At 46.5% G+C, this 19,432-nt stretch overlaps 2 protein-coding genes across 2 annotated transcripts; one reads left to right on the plus strand and one right to left on the minus strand.

Moving 5' to 3' along the window:
- Positions 1–1,376: 1,376 nt before the first annotated feature.
- Positions 1,377–7,178, plus strand: LOC147297233 (uncharacterized). Its single transcript, XM_086230392.1, has one exon. The coding sequence runs from the start codon at positions 1,377–1,379 to the stop codon at positions 7,176–7,178; it is 5,802 nt and encodes a 1,933-aa protein (XP_086086518.1).
- A 7,383-nt stretch (positions 7,179–14,561) lies between these two features.
- Positions 14,562–15,446, minus strand: LOC147297234 (uncharacterized). Its single transcript, XM_086230501.1, has one exon. The coding sequence runs from the start codon at positions 15,444–15,446 to the stop codon at positions 14,562–14,564; it is 885 nt and encodes a 294-aa protein (XP_086086627.1).
- Between the last annotated feature and the right edge of the window lie 3,986 nt (positions 15,447–19,432).

The following is a 19,432-nucleotide window of genomic DNA, read 5'->3' on the forward strand; positions in this document are numbered from 1 at the left end:
AAATAAACATATGGTAATTAAAGTTTCATTCAAAATTTTTCGTATTTTGATAGCAATTTCCGTCGTTTCCGTTTAATTTCTGTCGAAATTTAAAAATCTTCGAAATTTTCGTCGAAATTTCCATCGAAATTTTCTCGAAACCCGAAATTTTATTCCTTGGATCAAAGTAACCTTATAAATTTATTTTTTTTGAACATTAGTGACTAAGAATGAAATCCGCCAAAAAAAAGTCACTGTTCAAAAACTCACCGAATTTATTGGCATCCAACCATTTCCTTCCAAAGGTTGTCATGTTAATGAATTTTTGTAACTACTTGAAAATTGAGACTTAGGGTACGTATAAAGGATAGTAGAATTGGGCACAAGGAATCACCAACAGCATCAACATATATATTTTGATAATCGAAAGCGTTTACATTTTAGGTTTTCATTTTAGGTTTTCATTCAAAGATTTTCTTTGCAAAAAATTAGCTAAATATATCGGAAATCATTTACCCATTTAATTAAATGATCATATTTTCAAGTATTTATGGAAATATTTGGTTCGTCTATTTATTTGAAAAAATTTAGATAGTTTAATGGTTTTCGATAGACGGGTTGTATAGTGTTCGTACGACTAATCATCTCGGCATAACGACAAGTCACACAAGGCCAAACACCATGCTGTTTGGGCCTAGACCCAAAAGACTAAGCCCTTCCTGGGCTCCTAGCCCATGACCTCCTAGGCTCCGGCCTCATGGGCTCCGGCCCCCTGGGCCCCGGCCTCTTAGGCTCCGGCCTCCCAAGCTCAAGCCTCCCGGGCCCCCGGCCCGTGTCAATTCACTCGGATCCTCGAGACCGGTGCCACGTGGCGCTCCTACAGTGCAAGTCACCACAAAGGACACGTGTCGTCACCGGATTGGTTGACACTCTTCCAAAGGTACTATAAAAGAGGTACCTTCTGTTCACAAAAGGACAACTGAAATCATTATTATACTATTCATTCACTCTGCTCTCAGATCTCTCTGAACACTGACTTGAGCGTCGGAGGACCTTTGGCCGGCACCACACCGGTGCCCTTCCCGCTCACTTTTGTGTACCTGTGCAGGGTGCTCTGGATATCATTCTCTCTCATTACTCACTAGTCGGACCAGCTACCCGTTCCTGCCCCACTTCGACGTGTCATCCGCTCAGTGGTGGGTCAACGGGCCTACGTGGTTCGACTCGACGTTGACTGCTCTACCATTTTTGGGCATCAACAGTTTGGCGCCGTCTGTGGGAAAGTTACAACTTTTCCCCATTGAATTCTCTACCCTCAGTTGAGGTGCAGAAACCTTCCGAGCTTCCGAGCTCCCGAGCTTCCGAGCTCCCTAGCTTCCGAGCTACCGACCCTCACAATGTCTGACGGAGGACCTATCCTCGACCAAGTTGACAACACCCCGCTGGTTGACAAGCGAGGTAAGAAGACTGCCGAATCTGATCAGGAGGAGTACATCCAGCGTTTGGAGGCTCAGCTCCAACGAACCCAGGAACAGCTCGACCTCCAGAAAGGTGCAACACAGCTTTATGAGCGACTCCTCCGTGACAGGGAAGGACATACCACTCCCCGGAGTGGTGAGAGGAGGAACCCCCATGACAGGGACGAACACACCACTCTTCGGAGTGGTGAGATGAGGGATCCCCCCCGAAGGGACCAAAATGTTCCCCGCCAATTGGATGTAGGGCAAGGTAGCCATCCGCCCCCAGGTTTCCAAAAGAGACTTGTCCACCCGGTCAGCCGGGCTCGATCTGGCGAGCATCCTACCCGCTCTGAGGAGTTCCACATTTACCGGGACTGTCGTCATCTGCTCGACGACAACCGCTCTCGGCGAGAAGAGCAGCGGACGAATCGGGGCGAATCCAACCCGCGTCCCCGAGACTTGGAGGAGGAGCAGGGGCGATCCAACCCGCGCCCCCGAGACTTGGAGGAAGAGCAGGCCCCCCGTCCCAAGCGACGACGGGGAGAAGAGCAGGTCCTCTCGGCTGGGCGCCGCGCAGAAAGTAACACTTATATAAGTGAACAAGTCGCTGACTCCGGTAACAGCGGCTCTCTTCCACCAGACCAGCTCCAGCAACTTCTCATGGACATCAGTGAGCGCCTGAAAAGAGTGGAAGGAGGAAGTCGGGGTGGGCACCCATCTTTAGAAACAAGGGAGCTGCCTGGACCTTTCACAGCTCGCATCCTATCCGCTCCTCCGGTTGGCGACGTCCGACCTCCCAAAATCACTCCATACACAGGGAAGGAAGACCCATATGATCACCTCATGAGTTTCAGATCCGCTCTGGAATCTAAAGGTGCTGATGACATTACGAAGTGTCGAATCTTCCCTTCCACCCTCTCTGGCAGTGCAAGGGACTGGTTCTACCAACTTCCTCCGGGCTCGGTTGATTGCTTCAACGAGCTCCGAGAGCTCTTCCTAGGTCAGTATATCATCCAGACCGATAGAATCTACACCACGGATGACCTGACTCGAGTCCGACAGGGCAGCAGGGAATCCCTCCGGGAATACATTACTCGATTTCAGCTAGAGCGATCTCGGTGTCGCGACTGTGATGAGAAGGTAGCCTTCGCCGCCTTCAAGGGTGGTCTCCTGGAGGGGGACTTCTTGTTCGAACTCAACCGCCGCAATCCACGCACCTACAAAGAACTTATGCAAGAGGCCATTGCCTATGCTACTGCGGAATTCAAAACATATGGGAAGAAGCCGCCCACCATGGATCGCCCAAGTACCGACCAGGCCATCATAGTGCCACCCCAGCCCAAGCCCTACTCAGGTAGCCAGCATGGGGGGTCCGGGAAAAAGTTCAGTAAATTCACCAAGAAGCAATTTGGTGATGGTAGAGGTGGAGGACAACGAAGGGAGGAAACCTATCAGACATCCTACGCCTCCAGGTTCAAAGTCTATACAATTCTCAATGTTACTTATACAGAATTGTATCCTCAGATCAAGGACATCCTTCCCAAGCTCCCACCCCGCCCACCACAAACACGGTACCGGGCCAACAAGAACTTCTTTTGCCTTTATCATAATGACCATGGCCATGACACCGAGGCATGCAGAGCCTTTAAAGAGGCAATAGAAACTTTGGTACAGGAAGGAAAATTGGATGGCTTTATAGACAAGGAGGCCACCGAGAAGGCCAAGGCCGAAGGACAACGACGGGGGCGGGTCAATACCATCTGTGGGGGCCCGACCCTCGCTGGCAACTCCAACAGGGCTAGGAAGGAATACGCCCGAAGTGCTCAGCAATGCTCCGGCGTTATGGCTGTAGACCTCCACCGTGGAAAAAAGACTCCTAAGCTCGGGTGGTCGCCCATTTCCTTTGCTGAGGAAGAGGAACGTGATTTGATCTTCCCACACGATGACCCCTTGGTCATTGAAGCCACCATAGCTAATTTTGATGTGGCTCGGATCCTTGTTGATTGTGGTAGCTCCGTCAACATCCTCTTCGCCTCCGCCTTCACAGCTCTTGGGATTGACAAAGAGAGGCTTGACCGGTCGGTCGCTCCTTTACTTAGCTTTTCGGGCGATGTGGTCACCCCTCTTGGCGGGATCTACCTTCCACTCACCCTTGGGAGGTATCCTTCGTCCGCTACCACAACCACTCAGTTTTTGGTGGTCGACTGCCCCACAGCGTACAACGTCATCCTGGGGCGACCAGCCCTTAACCAACTGAAGGTTATGATTTCCACTCACTTGCTTCTGATCAAGTTCCCGACCCCATGTGGCACAGGGGTAGTCAAAGGCAACCAAGTGTCAGCCAGGTCCTGCTATACGACTTCCGTCAAGAAGAAGAAAGAGGCCATGCCCTCTATGGCTGTTTCTGTCTCCCCTACCTGCCCTACCCCGGACCCTCCCGAAGATCCTCGTGATTCATCTTTCAGAGCTATCGCCCAACCGGATGACAATCATGTGGAAGAAGTTCTCATCTCACCTGCCTACCCGGACCGCAAGGTACGGGTCGGAACCCAGCTCAGTATTGCTCTCCGAGATGAACTCATCAACTTCCTTCGTGCCAATGCTGAAGTCTTTGCCTGGTCCTATGATGACATGCCTGGAATCTCTCCGGAGGTGATCTCCCATCGCCTAAGTCTTAATCCACGGCACCGCCCCGTCCGCCAAAAACGCAGGCAGTACAAGCCCGAAATCTATGCTGCTATGAAGGAAGAAGTCGACAAGTTACAGAAAATAGGTTTCATCCGCGAGGTTTCCTACCCGGATTGGCTGGCCAATGTTGTGATGGTCAAAAAATCAAATGGCAAGTGGCGGATGTGCGTCAACTTCACCGACCTCAATAAGGCCTGCCCCAAGGATAGTTTTCCTCTTCCTCGAATTGACCAACTGGTTGATGCCACAGCAGGCCATGCCCTCCTTAGTTTCATGGACGCCTACTCCGGCTATAACCAAATCCTTATGCACAGCTCCGACCAGGACAATACGGCCTTCATTACTGACAGGGGCCTATATTGTTACAAAGTCATGCCTTTCGGACTCAAAAATGCCGGGGCCACCTACCAGAGTTTGGTCAACTCCATTTTCTCGGAATATATTGGTAAGTCCATGGAGGTCTATGTGGACGACATGCTTGTTAAGAGTGTCCGGGCAGAGGACCACGTCCACAAACTTTCTGAGATGTTTTCCGTGCTAAAGAAGTACCAAATGCGCCTGAACCCTGCCAAGTGCACGTTCGGCGTATTTTCGGGAAAATTCCTTGGCTTCATGGTGAGCCAAAGGGGGATAGAGGCCAACCCTGAAAAAATCAAAGCCTTGATCGATATGCAATCTCCCAGAACTCAGAAGGAAGTGCAGAGCCTAACGGGCAGGGTCGCCGCCTTGACACGATTCATATCCAAGGCCACCGACCGTTGCGCCCCATTCTTCAAAACCCTTAAGGCTCGGACAAAATACATTGACTGGACTCCGGAGTGTGAGAAGGCCTTCCAAGATCTAAAGGAGTACATGGGCAAATCACCTCTACTTTCTAAACCCGAGCCAGGGGAAGAGCTACTCCTCTACTTGTCCGTTTCCCTGACAGCCACCAGCTCAGTCCTCATTCGACTTAAGGATAGGGTTGAGCACCCGGTGTACTATACCAGCAAGGCCCTGCAAGATGCTGAGACCAGGTATCCAGAGATAGAAAAATTAGCCCTTGCCTTGGTCACATCAGCCCGGCGCCTCCGCCCATACTTCCAGGCTCACCCTATCGTGGTTCTCACCAATCAACCACTTAGGCAAGTATTGCAGCGGCCTAAGGTCTCTGGCCGACTTATCAAATGGTCCATTGAGTTGAGCGAATTTGACATTTCCTACCGCCCAAGGCCCGCAATCAAGGGACAAGCCATTGCAGACTTCATTTCAGAGTCTACATTCCTACCCGAGGCTGAGCCCTCCTCCGCCATTGTGTCGACCACCGATCCACCAACTTCTTCTACTCCGGCAATCAGGCCGGATCGCCCAATCTGGTCTTTATATGTTGATGGGTCTTCTAATCAACAGGGCAGTGGAGCCGGACTCGTTTTGATCGCCCCTGACCAGACCACCATTGAGTATGCTCTTCGCTTCGGCTTCCAGGCATCCAACAATGAGGCTGAATATGAGGCCCTCATTGCCGGCTTATCTTTGGCACTACATATGGACGTGGAGCAACTCCGAATCTACAGCGATTCTCAACTTGTGGTGAACCAGGTCACACAGGAATACCAGACCAAGGGTGAGCGCATGACCGCCTACTTCACCAAAGTTCAAAGCTTACTCAACCAATTCTCAGCATACCAGCTCATACAAATCCCTAGGGCGGACAATGAAAGGGCGGATGCCCTAGCTCGCCTTGCCTCGGCAGCCGACCATGAACCTGGGAGTTCTGTCCCAGTTGAGTTCTTACCTCAGCGCAGCATTGATGTTATGGAAGTCTGCCAATCTGCGCAACAAGCTAGTTGGATGGACCCTCTTCTTGCATTTCTTAAGCATGGGAACCCGCCCGCGGACAAGGCTGAGGCTCGGCGCCTTCGCCATAGAGCTTCCCGGTACACCATTATCAACGACAAGTTATACAAGCGGGGCTTCTCCCTGCCATACTTGCGCTGCCTTACCCCCGAACAAGGCGACTACATCCTCCGGGAGATCCATGAGGGGGTGTGTGGCAATCATGCAGGAGCCCACTCTTTGGCCCACAAGGCCATCCGCCAAGGCTATTATTGGCCGACCCTCCGCGCTGATGCAAGGAAGCTCACCCAGAAATGCATCAAGTGCCAAAAATTTGCACCTTTTCTGCACCAACCACCCGAGCCCTTAACTACCATGAACAGTCCTTGGCCCTTTGCCCAATGGGGCATTGACTTAATCGGACCAATGACCGAAGGGAAGGGCAAGGTCAAAATGGCAGTAGTCGCGGTGGACTACTTCACTAAGTGGGCAGAGGCCGAGCCCTTGGCAAAGGCAACCACCCAGACCATCAAGAGCTTTGTATGGAAGAACATAATTTGCCGCTTTGGTCTCCCTTACGCCATTATCACTGACAATGGCAAGCAGTTCGACAATAAAGAGTTCAAGTCTTTTTGCTCCGCCTTCAACATCAAGGTTTTCTTTGCCTCTCCTGGTCATCCTCAGGCCAACGGGCAGGTCGAGGCAGTCAACAAGACCATTAAACATACCTTGAAGACCAAGCTTGATGCAAAGAAGGGCAAGTGGCCTGACCTCCTACCCGAAGTCTTATGGTCCTACCGGACGACTTGTCGATCCTCAACCGGGGAAACCCCCTTTTCTTTGGCTTTTGCTTCTGAAGCCGTCATCCCCGTTGAGGTCGGGCTTGCCTCTTACCGCCTCGACACATTTCAGCCTGAGCACAATGCTGACCAGCTAGCCCTCAGTCTCGACCTAGCTGAAGAGCATCGGGCCCAGGCTGAGCTACACAAGTATGCCTACCAGCAACGGGCCACTCGATACTACAATTCTAAAGTTAAGCCTCGCCACTTCCGAGTGGGGGACTGGGTCCTGCGCAGCACTACCTTGGCCAAAACGGGTGCTCTGAAACCTAATTGGGAAGGACCGTATGAAATTATTGAAGTCATCCGCCCAGGCACATACAGGCTCCGCGCCACAACCGGCAAGGAACTCGGCCACCCTTGGCACGCCGAGCACCTCCGCTACTTTTACAAGTAGACAAATGTTGTACCCCCCGGGGACTTTTTTCAATTTTATCTATGTTATCACTTTCAATAAATACAAGTCCTACCACGGACACGTTTTTCTTCATTTTTATTTTAAGTGTTAAATGGCTGTATGGACCCCCGGGCCATCAGACATCCGACCCTGCCCATATCCGCCCCATGCATTCAAGGGAAGCTAAGTACCATGCATTCAGGGCGCGGCTATGGCAAATGCATTCAAGGGAAACTAAGTACCATGCATTCACGGAAGTCCTACCACGGACACATTTTTCTTCATTTTTATTCAAAGTGTTAATTGGCTGTATGGACCCCCGGGCCATCAGACATCCGACCCTGCCCATATCCGCCCATGCATTCAAGGGAAGCTAAGTACCATGCATTCAGGGCGCGGCTATGGCACATGCATTCAAGGGAACTTAAGTACCATGCATTCAAGGGAAAATCAATCTCATGCATTCAAGGAAAACTAAGTACCATGCATTCAGAGAAAAATCAATTTCATGCATCCAAGGGAAACTAAGTACCATGCATTCGATAAAATTCTGCAATACCATGTATTCAAAAGAAGGGCATCCTACCCCATAACGGGTCGGACACCCTCCAAATCATCCAAATAACAATTAAGTACAAAACTTAATAATCAAAAGAGTTTGCAAGTTGGCACGGGCCACATCCGACCCGACCATACAACTCAAATCAAAATAGGGTAATGGTCCGCCCACCCCTGCCCCCGGGCCATAAGTGCAACAGATGCCTATTTGGGATCCTCTCCCATATCACGCTCTCTAACTGGGGATGCTATGTCCTCATGCTCTACCTCCTGGGCACCTTCCTCCGGGACGTTGCCAGGCACTTCGTTGCCAGCCCCTAGCAGACCACGCACGCGGTCCCAGTCAAAGTCAGGGCACATCTCCTCGAGCTCCAATTTGCAATCGCTAAAGCCCATGGCATAGCCGCTGTTGTACTCATTGTCCAACTCCTGCCTAGCCTGGTCCGCCTCTTGCTTGGCTTGGCTCAGCTCCTGCCCGCTCTGCTCCAACTCCTGCCTAGCCTGGTCTGCCTCCTTCCCGGCCTGCAGCAGCTCGGCCTGCAACGCCTGGTTCTGGGCAACCAGGGTACCGACCCTCTCCTCAGCTGAGAGCGCTCTGTCCTTCCACACCACGAAGCTCGACATCTCGTCCTTCATCTTCTCCACCGTGGCCAGGACCCTAACATGTGCCTGATAAGTGAAGAACAGTGCCTGCCAGGTCGGATGCCACGAAAATGTTATCACAAGCTATAAAGTTTAAACTTTGGACATCTCGTCATACTATACCACTTCCCCTTACCTGGGACTGCTCAGTAAAGGCCCGCTGCAAGACGGATAATGGCTCAACCTCATCGCCAATCACCCGGTCATCCCTCCCCTTCTTCAGGGATCCTCCAAAGTCTGTCACTGCCTGCTGTGCCAGACGATCCTCCTCTGGGACTGGATCAGACGCAGTGGCTGTGGCTGCCCTCTTGCCCTCTCTCCCGGGCTCGGCCGCATCTAATACCGTCTTCCTTTTCCTCCCGGGAGAAGCCACCTTCGGAACCTGGGTGTTGGTAGGCCCACTATGCCTCATACCCCCGGGCACCGTTGCACCTCTACTTGCATTCCCCTGGGACGAGCCACCCCCAGCCAACAGTGCCCCCATCATCATCCTCCTCTGGGCAGGCGGGGCATGACCAACCGGTCTACTTGTTTTCTTCGTGTTGGCCATCTTCACTGAAAGACCAAAATAAAATTCAATGAGCACAAATTATTATCTCATCAACTAATATTCCAAGATGGGAAGTACAGAAGCTCACCTGGGACTCCGAAGCCGTACTTGGCCAACTTTTCAGGAGACAAGAGGTAGGCAGCGCTCAACTTTCGAGCAGGTCGGCTAAGCACCCTCCGCACCTCTTCCGCGCTATCCTCCGACAATGGAAGCCTCTCCCACTCACCCCCTGCAAAATCAAACAACAAAAGCCGACTATCAGTATAAGCATAACATCAGCTAATAATCCAAGTGTACATAGACCAATGCATCGGCTCAGCCAGGCAACCTATTATGTGGAAATTTGTCGGCACCCTATTTATGGTCCTCCTCTCACTCCGGCCAAACTCCCAGGCTCCGCTCGCAAAGAACCATTTTTTCTTCCACTCCTTGTGAGCGTCTGGGTGCCCTACCTGTATTTGGCGAGTCGCCCCATCGGTGAACTGCCCGTTCGCCAACTGCGAGCAGTACACCCAACCCCGCAATTTGGGACTCGACTTAATTTCAAACAAGTGTGAAAATTGAGCCATACTCGGGGCACCATACCCCTCATCCCGGAACATCACATACAACCCAATTAATGTTCTCCAACTATTGGGCGTCAGCTGAGCTGGTGCAATCCCTAACTTCCTCAACATATACTGGAAATAGGGGTGGAGAGGAAGCCTAAACCCATGGTGGAAACTCTTGGCAAAACACAAAATATGCCCCTCCGGCGGGTCACTCAAGACATCATCCTCTCCTGGGAGGCTCAGGTGGATATAATCGGGAATGTGGAACTCTACCCTCAATTTTTCAAGGTCCTCCTCCGTCATCCTATTCTCACACAACCCATCCACGGACCAGTAAGGCACACTGCGCCCACCCACATCATCACAACTAGTGGGTGTCTCTCCATCATCGCTGTCCTCACTACCAGTGCCTTTTCCCTCACTTCCCATCACCATGGACAAGCTCTCCTGGACGGTCTTGAGCACTTTGCCCACCCCCATATTTCCACACCCCATCCGGGGTCGAGGCATATTTGGCCTCATCGGCGTCCCATCACTTGTGGACACCCGATCAGACTCCATAGAACTGTTATCATCTGAGGAAGCCATGGAATGTCCGACCTCAGCACACCTGCTCATCCAAGACAACACCATGGACATATCAGATCAATACTGGTTTCCCACCCCCCCCCCCCCATATGTGCTCTTCTACCCCCAATTTGGGACCATTCACCCTATCACCTTTTCACATGCTCAGTCACCAATCATTTATCAAAGCAAATATTCACAATATCAATTCAAGCAGACAGGCAATAAAAACACAAGCCTTTACCTGTATTGCGCGGCTCCAACGGCTCAGACGGGTTCCGACCCACTTATCTTGTCTCCTCCGTACCTAGCCACAAACCACAACACTTAATAAATTACGAAGTCAAAAAATGAAGGCATGTTGCCTACCCAGTGCTCGGCAAGGCTCCGACACACTTGCACCTCCACCTACCCCTACTCACATTATCCACAAAATTCCCAAACAGAATTCCAAGGTCCGCCTCCGGCTGGACGACCACAACCTCTCAAAGTTCTCAATTTTTTCAAAGGCACAATCAATATATCAAGTGGGTAGAAAATTTTCTATTTGAATTTCCTACCTCAAAACGTGAAAATCAAGCTCCGTGCAGCACCACCCAACCCGAGCCCGAGCAACAGCTCGCCCGTGCCGAGCACCCCTTGCGCAGCTCCTCCAAACCGACCCGCGCCTCCACTGCAGACCCGAGCTCGGCGTAAAGCACTCCGACCCGAGCAGCAACACCACACAGCCGCGCCACCACCCGAGGTCCCCACCTCTACTCCGAGCCGCGCACAAGCCCTCCCCTGCTCGTCCACCCACCGCGCCAAAAAACTCCGGCCCGAGCCTCTGCGCAGCGCCTCCGAGCAGCAAACAACGCGACCCGATTCGCAAAGAGAGAGCAGCTTCGATCCAGCCCACTGCACCCGAGCCCACTGCTGCAAGCACCCCAGCCCGAGCCGACCCTCTCTCTCCGACCCGAGCTCGACGAGCAGCGCACACCACAGCTCCGACCCCCTCACAGCCCCGACCCGCGCTGAGCAGCAACCCAGGCCGAGCACAGCCCCCCGCCGCGCCTTCCCCTCGTGCAGCAAAGCCGAGCCTACTCGGCCACCCCTCTGCTGCGCGCCTCAGCCCCGAGCAGGATCCGACCCGTGCAGTAACTCTCCGACCCGAGCACACCTCGTGCAGCTCCTCTGAGCCCCGACCCGAGCCTCCGCCCCGCCTCTTGCAGCACCCAGAGCAGATCCGGGCTCCGTTTCCACTCGACCCGAGCAAGAACCCAGGCCCCTTTGCTCCTTCTCCGACCCGCGCACGAGCAAAATCCGGCCACCCACTTTCTTCCGGCCCGAGCACTTCAGCCTCTCCGACCCGAGCAGTCCCTCGCTCCCCTCAGTCCGGCCCGAGCACTCTCCTCTTTGAGCTATCTAACCTTTTTCCTTTTTGTTCCTTTCAAAGACACAGCAGTCACGTGTTTTTTGGGTTTAAGCCAATACCCACTCTCTTCAAAATACCTATACAATCACAAATGTGAGATATGGGGTGGGTCTTTTATACCTGAGCTACACTGCTTAATCCCAGATTCTTATTTACAGAGAGCAACATCCCACCATACAGTGAACGGGGTTCACTGGGTCTCTTGCGAAGTGTCTACTGCTCGGAATACAGGGTGATCAGAAATTCAAAAAAAAAAAAAAAAAAAAAAAAAAAGGGGGAAATCTTTCATATGTAACCCCCAAGCTTTCCTGCAGTACAGCTTTTCTTGCTAAGGAACTTGGGGGACTTCTAAACAGTAGCTTAAGCAGGAACAAGTGTGAACAAGTGTGTGGTTACTTGTCGTTCTGCTCGGACTCTTTTGTGTACAAAGTTCCCAACCAAGAAGTATCTTTTGCTCGGAAACTTGGGGGACTTCTGTTCGTACGACTAATCATCTCGGCATAACGACAAGTCACACAAGGCCAAACACCATGCTGTTTGGGCCTAGACCCAAAAGACTAAGCCCTTCCTGGGCTCCTAGCCCATGACCTCCTAGGCTCCGGCCCCCTGGGCCCCGGCCTCTTAGGCTCCGGCCTCCCAAGCTCAAGCCTCCCGGGCCCCCGGCCCGTGTCAATTCACTCGGATCCTCGAGACCGGTGCCACGTGGCGCTCCTACAGTGCAAGTCACCACAAAGGACACGTGTCGTCACCGGATTGGTTGACACTCTTCCAAAGGTACTATAAAAGAGGTACCTTCTGTTCACAAAAGGACAACTGAAATCATTATTATACTATTCATTCACTCTGCTCTCAGATCTCTCTGAACACTGACTTGAGCGTCGGAGGACCTTTGGCCGGCACCACACCGGTGCCCTTCCCGCTCACTTTTGTGTACCTGTGCAGGGTGCTCTGGATATCATTCTCTCTCATTACTCACTAGTCGGACCAGCTACCCGTTCCTGCCCCACTTCGACGTGTCATCCGCTCAGTGGTGGGTCAACGGGCCTACGTGGTTCGACTCGACGTTGACTGCTCTACCATTTTTGGGCATCAACATATAGTTAAAATATAATGTGAAATGGGTCTCACATTTGAATCCCACACTTAAAGCTCCCTATATATATATATATATATATATGATGAGTGATGACTGAGCAAGCCCCAAGGTCAAGATTGTTGTGACCAACTTACCAAGTACCAACTCCTTCTTACACGGTTACACTATATATAATATGTTATGTAGCTTCAATTCTTGGGCAAATGAGTGGCCAAAAAAAGAAATTCTCGGGCAAATGGAGTTGAGAAAAGTGAATGAATACTGGAATCACAGGCTTTACGTTCTCTCGTTCAACGTTTAATTGGCAGTGTTAGCGAAATCAAGCAGTGTTCATTTGAGTCAAGTTGCTGTCTAGGACTAGATTTCTAGAAGAAATGAACATGAATGGAATGAAAGCTATAAATTAAGTGTATACAATGAAAACTAGGTGCATGCTATATTGCTATGCTATCAGGACACCCTATGAAAGCTAGGTTCTCTAATTTTTTAATTTTACTCCGAATATCAGGAGTTGCGTAACTTGCTTGATTTTCAAATCAAATACACAAATAGCACCTATTGAATAAGTAGTGTTTAATTAATACCCTTGGATTTAATATGAGTTTGCTTTTGGGTAACTTGTGGATTAACTTAATTTATGAATTAAAATGAATTGAGGTGCGATTAAATTTAGTATGACTTTTTATATGATCCATTGTGTTGTGTTGGGTTGGGTAATTGATGGACTAGGAATGACTCCTTAACAATTCTCAAGTCACGCATTTAAAGTGAATTGGCGATCTTAATTTGTTAGAGTTTTTTTTTTTAATTTTTTTTATACGAAATTTGTGTTTCAGCAACATCTTAGAGCATCTTCAAAAGAAGAAGCAAAATTGGCTATTCAAATTGAATTTTGCTGACCTATGTGGCAATTTGAAAAGTAATATTTTCTACTTAAAATTTTTTCACTCCAACAAACTCTAACAGCTTCATTATTTTATTAATTTATTATATATTGCACATTTTATTATTAATGTTTTTTATTGTTTCAAGGCATGCATCACCCTTAATATTTTAATAGCAAAATAATATTTGAAGAGCGAAGTTAATTCACCCAGCAAATTTGACAAGTTGACTTTGAGTCCCTATTTTGAAGAGTCCATTTGCAGAGGATGTACGCAATGATTTATCCAACGTGTCACGGCTAATTGAGCCGCCAAAGACATTTGCTGAGTTTGTTGGACATGCTCTTAGGGGCAGCTTTGGATCTTATGAACAAAAAATCAGTTTCGATTTTCTTTCATAGTTTTTTAAGAAATACATCCATTTTTGTTTTATAAAAAAAAAAAAAGTAAAATTTATTTTAGTACCTCAAGTATATCATATTTTTCAAGTTGGTACCTCAATTTAAAAAAGTGGGATTTTGGTACCCCAACTATGAATTCGTAGCACATTCATACTTCCGTTAAGTTGGCCGTGAAGAGGTCTGTTAACCGATGATGTGGCCATGACGAGTCACCAACCGAGATCATCGTTGGACTCTAGGTGGCGCAAGGTCATACGTTCCCGCCCAAATTGCCCTCCTCAGTCCCGGTCCAAATTAAGTTTCCCCCCCTCCCCCCAAAGAAAAAAAAAGGAATATATACCACTTTATAGCATGGAGCCTATGCGAAATTATTTTTTTCCCTCTGCTTGTAAAAAAAAAAAAAATTGGAAGAAACATTTGCTTGTCGATCTTGATGTAGCATGCAGACCTGTCCTATTGATGAAGCACCTGTATTTTACTCTTATCCGACATTATTTTCTGAAGAACAGAATTTCATTTTTTTTTTTCGACCCAAAAAAAAAAATACGAATTGAATACATTCAAGAGAAGAATACCATTAATACGAATTGAATCGAGAATTGATGAACATCAAAACGAAATTGAAACAATTAATAAACCGCCATCTACAACAAAAGAATCCTAAAATCCGAATCTTGATCAAGAATTTCAGATGATCAAGATTTACTGTTGCTCTGAATCTTAAGCCCAGAATCGCACAAGCAACGAAACACCCAACCGGAAACTCAGAGCAAAGACAGGGACCAGAATAGCACTGGCACAAACAACCAAGAACCCAACCGGAAACTCAAAGCAAAGGCAGGGCGGTGCAGCATCGGACCTCCACCGGGTCATTTCTCCAGTGGGCGGAACGCCTCCCTGCGGCGGCGGGTGCTCCGAATTGGGGCTGGGCAAAAGGTTAAGCCCGTCACCGTAAACCGAGTAATCAAGAATGGCTCCGAGGCCGTGGACCGCCACGGTGGTGGTGAGGTAGAGGTCGGGCTGAGTGAGCGGAGAGTCGTCGACGGTGAAGTTGGAGCGGGAGTTGTTGGTGATGAGGATGGACTTGCCGGGGAGCAGAGTGGGCAGGCGAGAGTTGGGCTTGAAGAGCTGGAGGTCGGCGAAGGTGAGGCGCTGAGGGACCACGTGGTAGGGGAACATCAATGGGTCGCTGGTGGGAAGGCGGTTCAGGGCGTTGTCTTGAGGGATGAAGACGGTGGCGCTCAGAGGAAGCACCAGTGGGTTCGCGCCGGTGATGATGTTGACCCAGTTCTCGAAGTCACCCGCTCCGATGAGTTCGTGGCTTATGTTGTTCAATTGCTCTGGGGTTGCTGGCGGCGGAGGGGTTGGGGATGGCGGAGGGGGTGGGGATGGCGCTAGTGTAAGACATGAAAAGACCACCATGGTTATTTTGATGTCTGAATTGAAAGCTATTGGAATGGAAGTAATCGGTTGAATGAAGGTGGAATTGTTAATTCTGGGCATATAGACAAAGCGATTTGATGTCACTCGGAAGAGAAGCACGAGACTGACGCTAACCATGACGATCACAGCGGGAAACACATAATGAGACATCTTGTTCTCCATGTCAGAGAAGTTGTGCGTTTTCTTGATTTCTTGAGAATCAGAAAATGACAAGAGGGGGTTGGTTACTTGCTTTACAGTTAACTGCGTTTGTTATCTATATGTATCTATATATATATATATATATATATATATATATATATATAAAGTGAGAAGGGGAAGTAAAATGGTTAAATTTGTCAATTCCAAAAATACCCCTATTAAAAAAAGAAATAACTCTAAAATATTCTAATATAATAAGGGCGAAACAGTAAAAGTCAACTGCGTTTGTAATTTGTTATCTATATAAGTGATGTACATACTTATAGGTAAATCTTTTGAGGAAATTACAGATTTAGTCCAGTTATTTTATACCTAGTTCAATTTTGGTCCACAATCTTTTTTAAGTTCTGTTTTGGTCCACTAAATGTTTCACTTGTTCAGTAAAGGTCCATATTTGTTTTCTCAAATTTGGCATGCTTTTTATCCTATCAAATCTCACCCAAATTCAACGAACATATACTTGTTTTAAAGCTATGTATTTCTTCTTTACAACCATATAAAAATCATTCAAATTGGAGTTCTAAAACTCAAGATAATTGACCCCAAAGTAGGGTACCCGAAACTGCCAATTTTTCAAACTTCACCCAATCTCAATTCTTTTAGATTATAATACTCCAAATTTGTTTTTATGACTAAGAAATGATGAAATATAACTTATAGTTCAATTATAATTGAAGAAAACACAACCCAAAGGATTTAAAGTCACAAATCTGGACTTTTACTAAACAAATGAAACAATTAGTGGACCAAAACAGAACTTAAAAAAGATTATGGACCAAAATTGAACTAGGTATAAAATAAGTGGACCAAATCTGTAATTTCCTCTAAATCTTTTTTATACTTAACAGTTGAGCAACATGGCGAGCTATTGCAGAGATGAAATCATTAAAATGGAGACGCTACCAAGTCAAAAGGGCAGATCAAACTGGTTTTGTATCTCCACTCAATTCTCTTTTTACCAGCTTCAAGATCTCAGTTATCTGCAAAAGCATGGGAAAAAGCTGGATTAATACACAGACTTCTTTTTTTGTATATATATATATATACATACATAACTTACAAATAATTTGGACTTTAATAAGTGAAACTAATATGAAATGCAATCAATTTGATTTGGATTTACTAGCAATTAGCATTGCCTATTGTAAATTAAGGGCCCGTTTGGATTGAGAATTTGGATTTGGATTTGAATTTCAAATTCATGTATTTTAAATTCATGTATTTCAAATTCATGTATTTCAAATCCTATTGTTTGGATAAAAAAAATAAAATATGAGGATTTCAATTGAAAATTTTTAATTTAAATATATCATTATGGTAACATATGATAAGCTTGCAAAGATAGCTTATAAATGAGGCCCATGACTTATAAATTTAAAACTAACTCATTTTAAATTGTACTTTATATAGAAATCACTACATATTGTTCAAAAAAGGATAACAAATCGTTCAAACCACATAGGAGCTTCATACATATGGTTCCAAAACAGATACAATATTGTTTAAAATAATATCAAATATTATTCACAAAAAGATCCAACACCATCAAAGAAATGTTGTTCTAATATGTTTTCCATAAAGAGCTTCAAACATGCAAGGGCTTCATCTTCTACCACTTTAATCATTGGTTTCCCATACCTGAAAAATACACTCAAATCACCTAATCAATATAGTTTATATGAAAAAAAAAATAATAAAAAAAGGTAAAATTGATAATGAAGAGAAATTACCTTCAGACTGACAAATAAGCATCCGTACCCACTCGGTCTTTTCGGCATCAGAAAGCGATTTCAAAAGTGAAAACTCTTCTGGGTTACTAGCCATCAATATTCGTACGGCCTTAAAAACTTGCAATCTATTAAGGTTCGGTATATCTGAAACCACTTTATGTACTTCCTCTCCTCTGAGTTGTTTGGTCACTTGACTTGCCATAAACTCCTTTAGGGTGTTTGCCACATCACCAATTGCTTGTGCCACTGGATCTTTTTTCTTTTTCTTATATGGATGTGAGTCACAAGTTGAAGTTGTGGAGGTCCTGAAATTATATCAAACATGAGAACCAACAAGTGAGTAATTTGTTGCACAATATGCATGTAGTTTGGTACTAAGAAAATAATTGCAAACACAGACAAGTCAAGTATATTAACAAGACAATAAATACATAAACCTACAAGTCCAAGTTGTCATCATCTTGCTCTCTGTTTCGGTAAAGTAGTGTTCTTCAAGAACAAGAAATAACCACCATATATCTATATATGCCAATTACTTATAAAAATATTGTCCTATAATAATGTTCTTTCTTCTTTTTCAATACAACCATTTGTACGCTCTCTCTGGTACTGTCTCTCCCCCTAGATACATTTAGTTTACCAAACTTTCTAGGTAATAGAAATTAGTTTTTTCAATTAATGTTGATTGGGTGTAATTTTTCTTCTAATTTGTCTCCTTCAGTACTTTAATCTCCATCCAATATTAACCATCACAAAAGCACCTGGTAATCTGTAATTTACTGCCACAGTAATTCAAATTGCTACCCTGCATTAAGAGGATATATCCAGGAGTTGATGATTTTCTTTCCAAATCATTTGCCTTGCTTGCTTTGCACAAGAGATGATTAATATTCAATCAAAGTCCATCCCCTTAATAAATACAAGATTAAGCCCACTAATTAAACCCCAGGTTGTCTTCTTCTTAAAGTCCTTTTGGTTCAACTCACATGCATTCTAACTCTATCTCTGTAGTGGGTCCACATCAAATAGTTATGCTTGTGCACTTTCACCTAAACGCATCAATTCAATGTCAATATTAATGTTATGCAAAGCTCCATATGGGTTATAGCAGGTCTTAATTTGCCTAAACTGAGTTTTTAAACTTTTACATATACAAGCAACATCTAGTCAGTTCAAGCTGAAAGCAGCCGCAACCAAAATTGACAGGAGTTGATTAACAGAGAAGGAGGACACTACTTTAACCACACAGTCAGCACTATTAACAGTAAATTGTTAACATAACTACGAAACTGTTCTGGGCATGGAAAACCCATTTGGATTCTTTCAACAAAAACTCAATGATGGGCAACATTAAAGACCACCTTTGAAAAAGGTGCAGACTCGTAAACTCATGTCCAACAGGCAAAACCCACATACACACAACAGACAATTTGAAGCACAACCAACATTGAATCAGAAAACTTAAGAAGAAATGAGAATAGTACCTTTTGCAAATACGGTTGATGAGAGTATGACTTTGGTCCGATGGAGCTGATCGACACCGGCAGGAGCAGATCGATTCTGGGAGGTGGTGATTGTGTGGAGGCGAGGTCGGAGTTTGAGGTTGTGGTAAGACAACTTTTTGGCTGGAGAAGTCGAACCCGACAGAGGTGGCCGGCGCTAGAAGGAGCTCGTCGACGCCGGCATGAGCAGATCGAAGCCTGGAGGTGGTGGCGCGGTTGGGTTTGTGTGGAGGTGAGATCGGGTTAAATTTTTTATTGGACTGAGGATTTCAAATACCTACACTGAGGAGTGATTTCAAATACATGGTTTTTGGCCTTTCAAATCTACCCTGGATTTGGGCCAAATCCAAATCCTTACTTAAAAATTAGCCCAAACAGGTAAATTTGGATTTGAGAAGCCCAAATCCAAATCCACCTCTTGAAATACAGGTTCCCAAACGGACCCTAAGTTTATGGTTGGATTCTCTTTTTTTTGGCCATGAATGGTTAGATTCTCTTTAATCAACTCTAAAACTAACTTGTTAGTAAATTAATACAAAACTAACTATCATGTTGGGCTCACTGCATAATGTAATCTTAAAATCTGAACCGTCTATTTTTTAGGCCCTACTTCAAAAATAAAATCTCCACAATCGGAAGTCATTTAGTCATTTGATTATAACAACAACTATTTCCATGCTTTTATCGAAAACACTGATCGTCTATTTATTTGATC

Source organism: Dryas octopetala, chromosome 1, assembly GCF_963921425.1.
Source record: "Dryas octopetala chromosome 1, drDryOcto1.1, whole genome shotgun sequence".
NCBI lineage: Eukaryota > Viridiplantae > Streptophyta > Magnoliopsida > Rosales > Rosaceae > Dryas > Dryas octopetala.

Coding starts and splice junctions, on each gene's coding strand:
- LOC147297233 (XM_086230392.1), top strand. CDS start 1,377: ATGTCTGACGGAGGACCTATCCTCGACCAAGTTGACAACACCCCGCTG.
- LOC147297234 (XM_086230501.1), bottom strand. CDS start 15,446: ATGGAGAACAAGATGTCTCATTATGTGTTTCCCGCTGTGATCGTCATG.